General features: G+C 39.0%; 1 protein-coding gene across 4 annotated transcripts in view; it reads left to right on the top strand.

Moving 5' to 3' along the window:
* Nucleotides 1–15,535, top strand: part of Rab6a (RAB6A, member RAS oncogene family) — a 36,793-nt gene that overhangs the window by 8,264 nt on the left and 12,994 nt on the right. For all 4 annotated transcript variants that reach the window (XM_027407797.2, XM_027407795.2, XM_035442354.1 and 1 more), the window contains 2 exons: nucleotides 13,222–13,280; nucleotides 14,804–14,857. In XM_027407797.2, the coding sequence (XP_027263598.1) occupies nucleotides 13,222–13,280; nucleotides 14,804–14,857 (113 nt within the window). The remainder of the gene's footprint in view (nucleotides 1–13,221; nucleotides 13,281–14,803; nucleotides 14,858–15,535) is intronic.

Genomic DNA, 15,535 nt, shown 5'->3' with positions numbered 1-15,535 from the left:
ACCATGCCCTTATAATTTTATTTCATTTTATGTGTATGAATATTTTGCCTGCATGTTTGTATATATGTAAACTATGGGCATGCCTGGTGCCCTCTGAGCCCAGAAGAAGATGATGGATCTCCTAGAATTAAAATTACAGACAATTGGGAGCTTCCATGTGGGCAGGAAGAACCAAACCTTCCTCCTCTAGAAAAGCAGCAAGTGCTCTTAAACCTGAGGAGCCATCTGTCCAGCACATAGGTTTTGTAAGTTCATTTCTTTTACTTTATGTCCTGACTGAAACCCTCAAAAACAACAGAAAAAAAAATACTTATTTTTGGCTATCTCCCTCTGTTTAAGAAATAAATACTAAACTTTATTTCTCGTCAGCCTAGGGTAGTATATAGTCAGACCCTGTTTCAAAAAGCCAGAAGCTAAGGATGTAGTCCAGAATGGAGTTCTTGATCTGTTTGATTTCTAGTACCACAAAAAGTAACAAGAAAACAAAGATGACAAAACATCATCATACCTAAGAAAACTAAACTGTCAGGTATGACAGCTCATGCCTTAAATCTCAGCACTAGGGGGATAGAGGTGGGCTAGCCTGGTCTACATATTGAGTTCCGGGCCTGCCAGAGTTTACATAGAGAGCCCTGTCTCAAAAAGGGAACTAAACTGATTTTAGCTCTGCCAGTGTGTGTGCTGTGGATTAAACCCTAGGGTCTGGCTCATGCTAGGCACATGGCATACTACTGAACTCTACCCATAGCCCAACAGATTGTTTGGAAAAGATACATAGGGTAGTATGTGGGAAAGAGGGTTGAGAGAGGCCACCATGCTCTTTTCAATCCTTACACACCTCTATGTGTTTAGCAATCCAGAGCCTCTCCAGTTGCTGTCTTTTTTAATTTTTATAAGAAAGCTTCTATACTTTGACTGTTACTGTTTAACTCACCCCTCTGCCTCTGTTCCCTTCCTAGAGGTGGGACTAAAAGTTCTAATTCTAATCATATGATTAGTTTTGTCTACCAGTTAGTTTCCCATCCTTTGGGGTTTTTCAGAAAGCACTTGATTGACATTAAGTTGGAGTTAATGGGACTGGAGAGATGGCTCAGAGGTTAAGAGCACAGGCTGTTCTTCCAGAGGTCCTGAATTCAATTCCCAGCAACCACATGGTTGCTCACAACCATCCGTAATGAGATCTGGTGCCCTATTCTGGAGTATGTGCATATGTGCGACCAGGTACATAATAAATAAGTAAATGTAAAAAAAAAAAAAGTTAGGTTAAGAGTTTATTGAGAATAATAGATGGTCCATTCAGTTTTATTACTTCTATCATAAGAAAAATACAAGGGCTTTACAAGCTATGTAGCTTGAACTCTGAAGTAGACAAAAATACACATTTTTTAAAATTATGTTTCATCTAAACTAGAAAAAAAAAATCCTGAATGAGGTAACCCAGATTCAGAAAGACAAACACAGTATTACTCATTAATACGTGGATATTAGACGTGAAGCAAAGGATAACCAGCCTAGAGTCCATGACCCTAGGTAACGAGAACCCTAAAAGAGACTTACATGGCTCACCTGGGAAGAGAGACAAGATCTCCTGAGAAAATTGGGAGCATGGTGGGGGGGAGGCTGGAAGGGAAAGGAAGAGGGAACAGGATGGTCAAGATGGGGATGGACAGAGAGGGAGAGCAAGGAAAGAAATATCTTAATTGAGGGAGACATTATGGGACTAGCAAGAAACCTGGCACTAGGGAAATTCCCAGGAATCCACAAGGATGACCCCAGCTAAGACCCTGAGCATCAGTGGAGAGGATGCCGGAACTGGCCTTCCCCTGTAATCAGATTGATGACTACCTGAATTGTCATAGAACCTTCATCTAGCAACTAATGGAAGCAGATGCAGAGATCCACAACTAAGCACTGGTCAAGCTCCCAGAATCCAGTTGAAGAGAGGAGCAATAACATGAGCAAAGGTGTCAAGACCAGTTTGGGGATACCCACAGAAATAGCTAATCTGAGCTAGTGGGAGCTCACTGACTCTGGACTGACAGCCGGGAAACCTGCATAGGACCAAACTAGGCCTTTTGGATGTGGGTGGCAGTAGTATGGCTTGGGCAGTCTGTGGGGCCACTGACAGTGGGACCAGGATTTATCCCTAGTGCTTGAGCCCATTCTCTTTGGAGAGATACCCTGGTCCTGCCTCAAAGTAAGGTGCCAGAGTTTGTTGACTCCCCATGGGAAGCCACTCTCTGAGGAGTGAATGGGTGGGGTGGGGGTCGAAGGAGGAAGGGAGAGGGTGGGAACTGGAATTGGTATGTAAAATGAGAAAAGATTGTTTTTTAAATAAATGATAAAAATCTTAAAGACAAAAAAAGTTGCATCCATAAATTCATATTAAGGACATAACTTGCAGTGTCTTAGCATGTGAGGAGTTTTGGAGAAATAGTTCAGCTGAGATAATACTGGGGAAATTTTACCACATTTGTATTGAGGGGGGAATACCAGATGATAGAGATCATGTTGAAACTTGTATACACCAAGGAATGTCAAGGATTGGCAAAAAACCAGCACGTTTGGAAAAGGATTAGAGCAGGTTCACCCTCAGAAGGAATCAATACTGCTAATACTTTAACTCAGGTTTCCAGTCTCCAGAACTTGTGAAAGGATTAATTTCTGTTGTTTAAGCTACTTGTCCTTTATTATGGCATCTCTAGAAAATTACAGTGTGTAATATTTTGCAACAAACATAAAATCCATCTAGCACTTCCTGACAACTATAATAGTAAATATTTATCTTCATTTACTATATAACTACTAACATTTTAAAAAATTAATTATTTTATGTGTATGGGTGTTTTGCCTGCATGTATGTCTATGTACCATATATGTCTCTGTTGCCTGTGGAGACCAGAAGAGGGTGTGGGATCCCCTGGGACTGCAGTAATAACAGTTGTGAGTTGTCTTGTGGGTGGCTGGGAATCAGAAGAGCCAACTGTGAGCCACCATGTGGATGCTTCTAATCAAACCAGGCTCCTCTGGAAGAGCAGCCAGTGCTCTTAGCCACTGAGTGTTTATCTCTCCAGCTTCACTACTAACTTTTTATTTTGAGTAGTCAAACTATACTCCCCCCCCCCTTTTTAAATTAAACCCAAATTTGTTCTTATTTCCAGGTATATTTGTTTTCATATATAATACTATTAACTAACATTTGATTATTTACTGCATATTGTGTCCTGTTGTGAATGCCTAACAGTTTTAATTTATTTAATCCTTAAAATGAATTCTAAGAGCTTTTCCAAGTAATTAGTTTCTGGACTGGAACAAGGAAAATATAAGATGTTCCTGGAGTTCCTGGTGACGGCAAAATGTAAAGAGGTGCTTAAAAGAGGGAGGGAGCATGTTGAGGAGCTGAAGAACAATGACAGAGTATTTACTGAATATGTGCAAGGCCTTAGGTTTGATCTTAACACCACAAAACAAAACTGGAGCCATTCTGAAAAAAGTTCCCAATAGATAAAGCTGGAATAGTTTCGGCACCAAAATAATGATAGTATTGGTCTGAACCTTACAATTTTATGAGTCCATGTTATTGTAAATTTTTAAGTAAAGGGGAAAGGAAAGTTTTGTTTATATAAAAGACTCCTAAATAAAGGCTGACAAGATGGCTCAATGGTCAAGAGCACTGACTGTCCTTCCAAAGGACCAAGGTTTGATTTCAGTACCCACATGGTGGTTCAACAATCTGTAATTCCAGTCCCAGGAAGCAAACACCCTATTCTGGTCCCTGAGGGCATATAAATACAGGCAAAACCGTCCATATACATAAAATTTTAAAAAGAATTCTAATAAATATAGTTAGAAATAAATAGAATTTCCATTGAGAAACTATAGTAATAATGGTTGTAGATAGGTTCCTTTAATGAAAGTTAAAATTAGTGGACAGAAGTTAGAGAACAGAATATTTGCTTAAGTTGAAACACTGAAGATAAGTCGTATTTGAAAGAATTTGATTAAAGTTGTAGAAATATTAGTTTAAAAGCATCTGAAAAATGTTTTGTTTTTCCAAGTAGACAAATTCTTTTGTGGGGAAGAGATTTTCAAGACAGGGTTTCTCTGTGTGGCTTTGGCTGTCCTGGAATTCGCTCTGAAGACCAGGCTGGTCTCAAACTCACAGAGAACTGCCTCCCAAGTGCTGGGATTGAAGGCGTGTGCCACTACTGTCCAACTTTACAAATTCTTTTTTTGAAGAGTTGGTTCCACAGATTCAGGAGTATCCCTTTAATACTAAACAGATAATGCCCTATAGAATAATTATTGATAATTAAATATTCACTGTTTACTAGTTTTAGTTGGTGTTCATTGCCTCAGAACCTTTGTTTTTATCAGAATATCTTAATCCGCATATTTTTACTTGATTTAGTATTACATGAGATATTATAATGATATTAGTAGGAGATGGGGTAGGAAGAAAAGTGGGATTTAATGTTGTGTGAAACTGTTCACATAAGAAGGAGTATTTACCCAAGCTAAAGGTAATTGATCAATTAGTTGGAATTCTTATGAAAGACAATGGTTCTCAAATACCATTTATAGAACTGGCTGCATTAGATTCCTATACAGAATGTTTTTAGAATATAAATGCTAGGGTTGGAAAGATAGCTCAACAGTTAGAACACTGGCTGCTCTTCCAGATTCTCTGCCCTCAATGGGCAAAACACCCGCATAAATGAATAGGTGAGATGAAAACATCTGAGATCTCCCAGTCACAAGCAGAGTATAGAGGGCGGTTTCCAGAGCAGCAGTGCCAGAACGTTGTCGGCTACCAGGGCACTTAGCCTAATTGTCAAGAGAGCTATTTCCACCTTGATGTTTGTTTGAGTACATGAGAGTGCTGTGAAGAGTGAAGACTGTGCTGTCCCTATTTATGTTGATCAGTGTAACTACCCCTTGTCTGATGTGGCCCTTGTTAGGCTGCTATCTGCCAGCCAGAAGGCCCTGAAGGAAAAGGCTAGCTGGAGTAACCTGTCCAGAGATGAGAAAGTTCAAAAGTTCAACAGTACCACATCTAGTATGTTTGTTTTAAATATTTATTTGTTTATTTTATGTATATGAGTGCTTTGTTTTTACCCATACCAGAAGAGGGCACCAGATTGCATAACAGATGGTTGTGAGCCACCATGTGGTTGCTGGGAATTGAACTCAGGACCTCTGGAAGAGCAGCCAGTCAGTGCTCTTAACCGCTAAGCCATCTCTCCAGCCTCCACATGTAGTTTTAAGGAGAGCTTTTCTAAGATGAGCAGGAGTATCAACACATGAAGACATTTGTAGGCATGGCCATGTTCTTCATCAGCTTCACTGCTCTCATTCTGATACGGAAGAAATACTGTGTACTGCTCCATCCTACCTTTGATCGAGGCTGTGTAGCCATGTATACCAAGTGGATTATGAATACAAAGGTCAACCCATTCAGGGCTTCTCTGACAAGTGGGAATAGGACAGGAACAAGTGGAAGAGGTGAGACCCTACTGCTTACCAGGGTCTTCTTACCCCTTAGTTGGCATGCTGGAATCTGCTGTGCCCAATGGTCCATGTTAATAAATGACCAATTTGTGTGAAAGAATTTTTTTAATATAAAAATAAAAACCTTTCAGGTGTGGTAGTGTGCACCTTTAATCCCAGCATTTGGGAGGCAGAGGAGGAGGAGGATCTCTGTGAATTCTATAGAATTCAGCCTGATCTATAGAACTGTACAAGACAGCCAGGGTTACACAGAGAGAAACCCTGTCTCAAAAAGAAAGAAAGGAAGAAAGAAAGATTTAAAAATCTGAGACTGTATTACAATAGCTCCAGAATTGCTTCATGGTCTTTTGTGTACAGTTCTGTACAGAATGTCATTGAAATTTTTATTGGAATTGCATTGAGTTCTGTAGGTTGCTTTTGGTAATTTATCTATTTTCACAATATTCTGATAATCTAGGAGTGTAGAAGTATTTGTCTAGTGTCTCCAGTTCCCTTTTTTTAGGGTCATGAAGTTTTCATTAATGGTCTTTCACTTTCTTGCTTAGGTTTATTACTAGATACTTAAAATTTTGGTGGAGTGGTGGTGGAAACCTGGTTTAGCAGTTAGAGCACTGACTGCTCTTTCCAGAGAACCTGGGTTCAGCTCCCAGCACCTACCCACATGGTGGTTGACAACTAGCTATCTAACTCCAGTCACAGGGGATCAACACCCTCTTCTGGCCTCTCTGGGTACCAGGCATGCAAGTGTTATACAGACGAATATTAGGGGAAAGCACCCAAACAGAAAAATAAATGAATAGAAAAGGTTGTTCCTTAAATTTTTTAAATGAATTTAAATAAGTTAAAATTTTAATTTAGAAACAATCATTTTATATATCAATCCCCCTTCCCTCTCCCTCCCATCCTTCCATGTCCCCTACAACCCTCCCCCAACCTACCCCACCCTAAAAATTTTAATTTAAATAATATATTTTCCCTAGTTTCCTTCTCAGTAAATTTGTTGTTGGTATGAAGAAAAGCTACAGATCTGTGTGTTAATTAGTATCTTACACTTACTGAAAGTTATCAGATTTAATAGTTTTCTGGTAAGAGTCCATAGAGTAATGCCAGGCAGTAGTGGCGGATACCTTCAATCCCAGCACTCAAGAGGCAGAGGCAGGCCCATCTCTGAGTTTAGGGCCAGCCTGAACTACATAGTGAGTTCCAGAATAGCCGGAGCTCCACAGGAAAACCCTGTCCTGCCTGGTGAGGTGGAAGTTAGAGTCTTTTTATTTTTTATTTTTTTTAATGTGCATTGGTGTGAAGGTGTCATTCCCTGAAGCTGGAGTTACAAACAGTTGCTAGCTGCCATGTGGGTGCTGGGAATTGAACCTGGGTCCTCTGGAAGAGCAACCACCTCTCCAGACCGAATCCAGAGTCTTTTAAGTATAGAAGTCTGTCATCTGTGAAAGAACTTCTACCTTTCCTATTTTTATCCCTTTTATATACTCTTTCTCTTACTGTTCTACCTAAGACTAAGGTATGTTTGTTTGTCTGGGTTTTTTGTTTTTGTTATTTTTCTTTCTTTTTTTTTTTAAAGATTTTATTTATTTATTATGTATACAACATTCTGCTTCCATATGTATCTGCACACCAGAAGAGGGCACCAGATCTCATAACGGATGGTTGTGAGCCACCATGTGGTTGCTGGGAATTGAACTCAGGACCTCTGGAAGAGCAGTCGGTGGGTGCTCTTAACCTCTGAGCCATCTCTCCAGCCCTTTTGTTGTTTTTCAAGACAGGGTTTTTTTGTGTGGCTCTGGCCAGCCTTGAACTCACAGAGATCCACCTGCCTCTGCCTCCCAGTGCTGGGATTAAAGGCATGAGCCACCACCACCTGGCTTTTTTTTTTTTTTTAACTGTTTATTTTTACTGTTTTTTAATTGTGTGTCGGAGGTGTTGTATATGAATACAGGTATCCACACAGGCCATTGGAGTTGGATCTCCCTGGAGCTAGACTTACAGGCAGTTATAAGCCATCTGACATGGTCACTAGGAATTGAACTCAGGTCTTATGGAAGAAAAATATATGCTTTTAATTGATGAGCCATCTCTCCAGCCCAGGGTCTGTTTTTGAGACAGCCTTACTGTGTAGCCTGGCTGGCCTGGAAATCTGCCTCCAGACTAGCCACAAACTTAGAGATCTATCTGCCTCTGCCTGTGTCTTGAGGCCAGAGCAAGACTCAGAGCACTACATTGACTAAGAGTAGGCAGAATGAACTCCATTTTTGTCTTGTTCCACATTTTCAGAAGAAATGCTGTTTTTTTGTTTGTTTTTGTTTTTTGTTTTTTTTCTCATTCAATATAATATTGGCTCTAGGTTTGTTATATGTGATCTTTTTTGGTTTTTTGAGACAGGGTTTCTTAGTAGCTTTGGAGCCCATCCTGGAACTTGTTCTGTAGACTTGCATGGCCTCAAACTCACAGAGATCCACCTGCCTCTGCCTCTGCTTCCCAAGTGCTGGGTTTAAAGGTGTGCACCACTTCATCATGAAAGCATGCTGAAACTTTTTTTGTTTTTGTTTTTGTTTTTCTTTTGTATTTTTCCTTTATTTTTTGCATGTTGAAACTTTGTCAGATGCTTTTCTGGAGCTAGTAGATGGTTTAGTTGGTAAAGTGCTCAAACATGAGGATTTGAGTTCATTTTCTAGCATGCATATAAAAAACTGGACTGGGAAAAAAATAAACTGGACTGGGACTCGGGACAAGCTGAAAGAGATAAAGCTCAGCAGTTAAGAGCATTTGCTACTTTGGTAGATGTTGGTTCAGTTTCCAGCATCTATATGAAGGTCCACAACTGTAACTCCAGTTCTAGTAACTCCTTCTATAGCTTCAGTTCCAGAGGTCCAAACACCCAAAAGCATAAAATAAATCAATTTGTTTGTTTGAGACAGAGTTTATCTATGTAGCTTTGGAACTTGTTCTGAGGCCAAGCTGGCCTTGAACTCACAGAGATCCACCTGCCTCTGCCTCCTGGGTGCTGGGATTAAAGGCATGCACCACCGCAGAGCTAATCTAATTTTTTTAATTAAAAAAATAAAAACATAAAAAACAAAAAAATAAAAAGTCCATATAATCCCAGGACTGAGAAGGTAAACAGGAGGATTCCAGGGCCTTGCTGGCCAGCCATCGTAGTGTAAAAAGCAAGTCCTAGTGTCAAAAATAAAGTGGTGGGGCTTGAGAGATGACTTAGATAAAAGCACTAGCTACGAAAATCTGATGGCCTGAAATTATTCCCAGAATGTATGTAAAAGTTAGATGTTGTGATATGAAACTGAAAATACCCCCCCACTCCCCCTACCCGTTCCTGCTGCCAGGTGGGAGGTAGTCACAAGAAGGATGGATAGGAAACTGGCCTACATGCCACAGCAGAAATAACAAGAGAAACCCTGCCTCAAAAACAAGATGGAAGGAAAGAACTGGCTCCTGAAAAGTTGTCCCCTAACTTCCTTTCTCCCACGCCCCCCCCCTTCCACTTGCTTGCTCTAGAACACACATGTACTTGTGATAAATAGTCTTTAAACAAATGAAAATAAGGTAGGCAGTGGTTGAGGAAGACACTTAAAAGTCGATCTCTGTACTCCATATGCATCTTAACACAGGTGCACAAACACACATACACACAAATGAACACATACACACCCAATTATCTTCCAAGATAATTGAATAATTTCTGTTCTTTTATTGTGTATCACATTGAAGATACTGTGATAATAGTAGTTAAGATTATATTCTGTGGTAACAGTAGCTGAGAAAAGTATGTTGGGATCACAGCAGAAAAGCTTGGCTGCAACTAACTCTCATTGCATTATTATATCCAAGGATGTCTCATTTGAATGATGCAATTCTACAGCAACAGAAATCGACTAAACCAAGATATGCTGCTTCAGTAACTCTGAATTACCCTTAAGCTTTAAAACACAAAATAAGACAGCTGAGCATGGTAGTACATGCCTTCTTAATACTTTGGAGGCAGAGGCCAGCAGATCTCTGAGTTGGAGACCAGCCTGGTCTACATAGCAAGTTCAGGACAGCCAGGAGACACCCTCTATCAAAAAACACAGTAAGCCATTTTCTATAGATCTATACTCAATTGTGGTTTTGTTTCTTCTAAAATTATATTAAAACTAAATAAAAACTAGGCAAAGTACTGTGGCAAACACCTGTGGCTTCAGCTACCTGACTGGATAAGAAGTTCAAGCTAGCCGGGCATGGTGGTGCACGCCTTTAGTCCCAGCACACGGAAAGCAGAGGCAGAAGGATCTCTGTGAGCTTGAGGCCATCCTGGTCTACAGAGTGAGTTTCCAAAGAGAAAGCTACACAGAAAAACACTGTCTCGAAAAACCAAAATAGAAAAAGAAAAGAATTTATTCAAGCTAAGCTTGGGCAAAGATGTATATTACTTTACTTCTGAATATTTCAGGATTGTCTACTTTTTAGTTGTAAAATTACTTGCTAATTTTCTTTTTCTAAAGTTTAAAAAATATATGTGTGAGTGTTCTGCCTGCATGTATGGATGTATATGCACCACATATGTGCCTGCTGCCTGCAGAGGTCAGAAGAAGGCATTATTGGATCCATTGGAACTGGAGTTAGGGATAGTTGTGAACCACAGTGTGGGTGCTAGGAACTGAACCTGTATCTTCTGTGAGAACAAAAGTGCTCCTTACTGCTAAGCTTCTCTTTAGCCCATTTGTTCATTTTCATTGAGGGCAAAGAGAGTGTGTGTGTGTACATGGGACGGGGGCAGGGTCTTGCTATAGCCCTAGACCTTATTATGAAGACCATGGTGGCTTTGAATTTGCAATAATCCTCTTCCTCCTGAGTTCTTGGATTACAGATGTGCACCACCCACACAGACCAAAGGTTTTCCCTAAGTAGAAGTGGCAGAAAATAATTTTTCCCCACTAATTCTGTAGAGTGAGAATAGGAATAAAAGTTTATAATACTAAAAACATCTGTTATGTGAAACAGTACTATAGTTAAGAATTAAATACTGTTAAGAGTGTGGGACTGAGACAAGGTCTCTCTACATAGCCCTGGCTATCCTAGAACTCACTATGTAGACCAGATTGACCTCTAACTCAAAAGAGATCCATCTCTTTCTCTGCCTCCTGTGTGCTGAGAATAAAGATGTGTGCCACCATGCCTGGCCAAAAAAGAAAAAAAAAAGTGTTTCATTTCTGGGAAATAGTTTTAGCTACAAATGCTTTTTAAAACAGTATTCTGGAGATGCTGTGATGGAGGAAAATATAAAAGTTTGATCTCTATTCCTTTTGGAGAAGAATGTGAGTCAGAGGAAATAGTTTTGGTCTCAGGGGCAGAGGTGTTTATTCAACTACCTTGAGATTTTTATCTATTTCTGGACACAGTTGTGTTCCATTGTTGTGTTTTTCTGTCTTTAAGCCAGTATCCATTATCATACTATCATAGTTTATCATAGTCAGTTTTGAAGTTGTTCACTGATACCAGGATCGCCTTAACCTAAATTATTTGTATTTTTAAATAAACTTTAGAATTGATTTGGTAGTCTTTTCAAAAGGCAGTTATAACTGGGCTTGTGTTGTGCATGATTTGGGGAGTCATTTTAACATTGATCCTTATTCATTCATTCATTCATTCATCTAATGTGTGCATATGTTTTGCCTGCATGTATGTTTGTGCACCAGACTTGTGACTGATGCTTACAGAGTCCAGAAGGGGGAAATGGATCCCCTGGAACTGGAGTCACCATGTAGGTGCTGGGAATTGAACCTCCTCTTTAAGGGCAACTGTCTCTTCAGCCCCCATTGATTCTTCCTACCAACTATATAATATATCCTTCCATTTATTTGGATTTTCTTGATTATTTTTATTTGTTTTTCTCTCAGAGTGTTCTGTTGTATTGAATGTTGAGATCTTACACATGCAGTTAAGGAGTCTATTTGGCCTGGCATGGTGGTGCACACCTTTAATCCCAACACTCAGAAGGTAGAGGCAAGCAGAGAGCTCTAGGCCAACCTGGTCTACAGAGAGAGTCCCAGGACAGCCAAAGCTGTATAGAGAAACCCTGTTTTGTTTTTTTTGTGTTTTTTTTTCCCCTGTAGTTTTTTGTTTGTTTGTTTGTTTGTTTGTTTTTTAAACTGGGCAGTGGTGGTGTACACCTTTAATTCCAGCACTCAGGAAGCAGAGGCAAGTGGATCTCTTGAGTGTGAGGCCAGTCTGATCCACAGCACTCGGAGGCATATCTCTGTGAGTTCGAGGCCAGCCTGGTCTCCAGAGCGAGTGCCAGGATAGGCTCCAAAGCTACACAGAGAAACCCTGTCTCGAAAAACCAAAAAAAAAAAAAAAAAATTGTATTGAAATAAAAACTTGGGGCTGGAAAAATGTATCAGAGGTTAAGAATATGTACTGTTCTTGTAGAGGACCTGAGTTTGGTTCCAGTCACCCATTTCAGGGTGTTCACAACTACAATTAACTCCAGTTTCCGATAGATTTGCCATCTCTGACCTTTGTCGGCACCCATACTTATGTGTATGTAGGTGCATACACACATAGTTAAAGCTAAAAAATACTTTAAAAGAAAACAAAACTTATTTAAAAATCATACTAAAATGTCAGTGACTGAGTGGTTTTTAATCCTTGCCCACAATATTTACGTTTTTGGGGAATATTAGAGAAGTTTATTTACCTGGCTCCTTTCTAACTTATAGAATTTATTACATTTGCTTAGTTGTATTGCTTTGAGATTTTTGAGATTGGGTTTCACTATGTAGTCCTGGCTAATCTGGAACTCACTTTGTAGATTAGGCTGACCTTGAACTCATAGATCTACTTGCCTCTTCCTGGGACTGAGCCTGGCTCTTAGCATTTGTTTTAGAGTCTATGTGAAGTGACTGAAGAAATAGAAAAGTAATTAGATGTATTCTTTTTCTTGAAGAACACAGTCATTAGTAAGGAAGTTCCAATACTTCACTATTTCAGTCTAAGTGGCGCTTTTCCTAAGACTTGAAATGCAAAATTGAATTATAGTTAGACACAGTGGCACATGCTTGTAATCCCAGTGCGCCACAGACTGAGGCAAGAGAATGACCACAAATTTGAGGCCAGTCCAGGCTACATAGTGAGTTTAAGGCCAGCTTGGGCTAATAGCAAAAGTTAAAATTGTAGATCTTTGTAATTTCGCTACCAGTGAAACAGAATATGCCAGACCATAACTGATTTGAGCTTGAATTGAAATGAGTTTCAGAACACCTTCACATGCCATTTTGACAATCCTAGGTTCTTAGAGCCCTGATGACCCATCTCAGGACTATTTTGTCCCTCACTGCTTTTTACTCCTATGAACCACATTTGATTTGCTAAAATTGAGCATGAGCTGCTATGAGTTTCATTTTGTTTGTTTCTTCCTCCCATTAGGTCCAATACCTGCTTTTGCTTTTGGAAATTTGGAATATCAACATGATAGTTTTATTCCATCCCCTTCTTCATTTTCTTCAACTTTCAGCTAAATACTTTTTGCCTGTGCCCTTAATGTGAAAAGACCATTATTTATTATTAAGAAAGCCCTGTCAGCAAACATTGAATAAGACCATTGAATATACTTTCCATTCATATAGTTACCCTTTGAGCAGTACCTGGGAACCTAATTACTTAATATGTTCACTAAGCAAATCTCTCTTTTTATTTCAGTTGGAAAGACATCCTTGATCACCAGATTCATGTATGACAGTTTTGACAACACCTATCAGGTACTTTGTTTTTGCCAATTTGTTAAATTTGTCTCTTAATGTTAAAAGGAATGGTTAAGGTATTTTTAAAAGTTCATTTATTGGAATGCAGAGGCAGGCAGATCTCAGTGAGTTTGAGACCAGCCTGGTCTACAAGAGCTAGTTCCAGGACAGCCTCCAAAGCCACAGAGAAATCCTGTCTCAAAAAAAAAAAAAAAAAAAATAAGGTTCTTTTATTTACATGCAGTCGTAGATACAAAAATGCTCTCTATGGGCCACGACTTTAATCCTAGCAGTTGGGAGGCAGGTAGATCTCTGAGTTCCATCCCAGGACAGCCAGAGCTATCTACACAGAGAAACCCTGCCTGGACAAACAAAAAACAAGGAAAAGAAAAGAAAATTGCTTTCAATGATGTATACATTGTTATATAAACACGAAGTATAAAATAGTCTTGTCTGTAGTTCCAGCCTTACTCCATTTGCTTCTTTCAAAGTTTATTGAAAAATTATCTTTAATATTTTCTTAGATGGAATTAGAAGGGATACTAGATATTCTTACAGAGAATTCATCCAAGACTTCTAAGATTCCTTTTTGGGAATTGATTTCAGTTTATGATGTATAAAGGATTCAGGCCATCATGACAGGAAGGTTATAGTAGACTAACTAGTACAATTCACTTGTCAGTGGATCAGAAGCAAGGAAGGACACACCAGCACGAAGCTGCTTTTCCTTTTTCCTCTTTTTCTTTTAAAATTAGATTTATTCATTTTTGCGTTCGTGCATGTATATGCACCATGTGCATGCTTTGTGCCCATGGGGTCAGAAGAGGGCATTGGATCCCCTGGCAGTGAACTTATAGATGGTTGGTAATTTTAGGCTTCCTTACCCCACCTTTTTTTTTTTTTTTTTTTTTTTTTTTAAACCTTTTAAAATTCTTTATTATTTAACCAGGTACACAGAATTTTGCACTGTGTTTGGATCGCAGGAGGTACTTAGTATTGAATGACAAAGAGAAAAATTTGTTTTCCTTACTTTAATACATTACTTTATATTAGAAGAGTCCTGTCCCTTTGAGAATCATACTTCTGGGTCTCTGGCTGTCTGTGACACTAACAAGCAATTATGTGGGAAGTTTAGGCATGATTATGTTTACATTAACAATATTTCATAAAATTGCTATTGGGTCTGATAATAGCCATTCTGACTTGGGAACATTAAGATATTCAGACTAAGATTTGTATTCAGATATTTTAGTATTCTGGTACACACAAAAATCCCCATTGTCTTGTTCTCTATAAAATGTGAAAATTAGTTATCTTTCATGAATGAGGATGAGAATTGATCACATAAAGGGCCTGAGGTAATTAGTCTGCAACACAGAGCTAGTGCTTAGTATATGGAACATTGGCTTTTCTCACTTGGCTAAAGTGTGGTTACATATATATCCATTTTTCTTTCAAATTCATATGTCCTATTTGTATCCTAAACTGTTGGCTGCCAACAAACTATTATTTCTTGCTAACTCTTTTGTTTTGTTTTATAGGCAACAATTGGCATTGACTTCTTATCAAAAACAATGTATTTGGAGGATCGAACAGTGAGTAATATTTTCAGTGTGCAGTTTTCTGCAACACTCCAGGCTAGAAGACAAGAATCACAGGGGTAGTCAGCAATTGTCCCCATCAGAAGTGCTTTGGCAAAATCATCAAAATTAGATCTTGAGAAAAATTTATTGCCGAGTTGATTTGGCACTCTTGATTTCTTATTTCCATTTCACATCCAAAGGAAGAAAGTCAAAATTTGTTTGTAGAACCCTGATGTCCTTAGGCTTATTTTGCTGTCTTGATTTAGAAAAAGGAAAAAAGGCCACATGCCTTTAATACCAGCACTAAGGGGGGGCAGAGGCAGGTGGATCTCTGTGAGTTCGAGGCCAGGCTAGTCTACAGAGCAAGTTCCAGGACAGCCAGAGCTACACAGAGAAACCTTGTCTCAAAAAGAAAGAAAGGAAGGAAGGAAGAAAGAGGACAACAGATTAATTTATAAGAGAATTAATGGAATTTTCATGAAGAAATTAGAGCTGCTAAAGACCTTTTGAGCACCACTCAGATCATTCAGAAAGGTTTCATAATTTGTGGACTTAAAGACTTTGTCAGAGAAGAACATGTAACAGAGTGGTTGAACGGGGAAAATATATGTCAGATTTTTATCTTCCTTATTGTTGAGTGTTCCCTTAAAAAAATTATATTTTAGGGCTGGAAAGATGGCTCAGAGGTTA

The sequence above is a fragment of the Cricetulus griseus genome, chromosome 3 (genome assembly GCF_003668045.3).
Source record: "Cricetulus griseus strain 17A/GY chromosome 3, alternate assembly CriGri-PICRH-1.0, whole genome shotgun sequence".
NCBI lineage: Eukaryota > Metazoa > Chordata > Mammalia > Rodentia > Cricetidae > Cricetulus > Cricetulus griseus.
The sequence above is the reverse complement of the archived record's forward strand: the minus strand, read 5'-3'. Positions and strand labels throughout refer to the sequence as shown.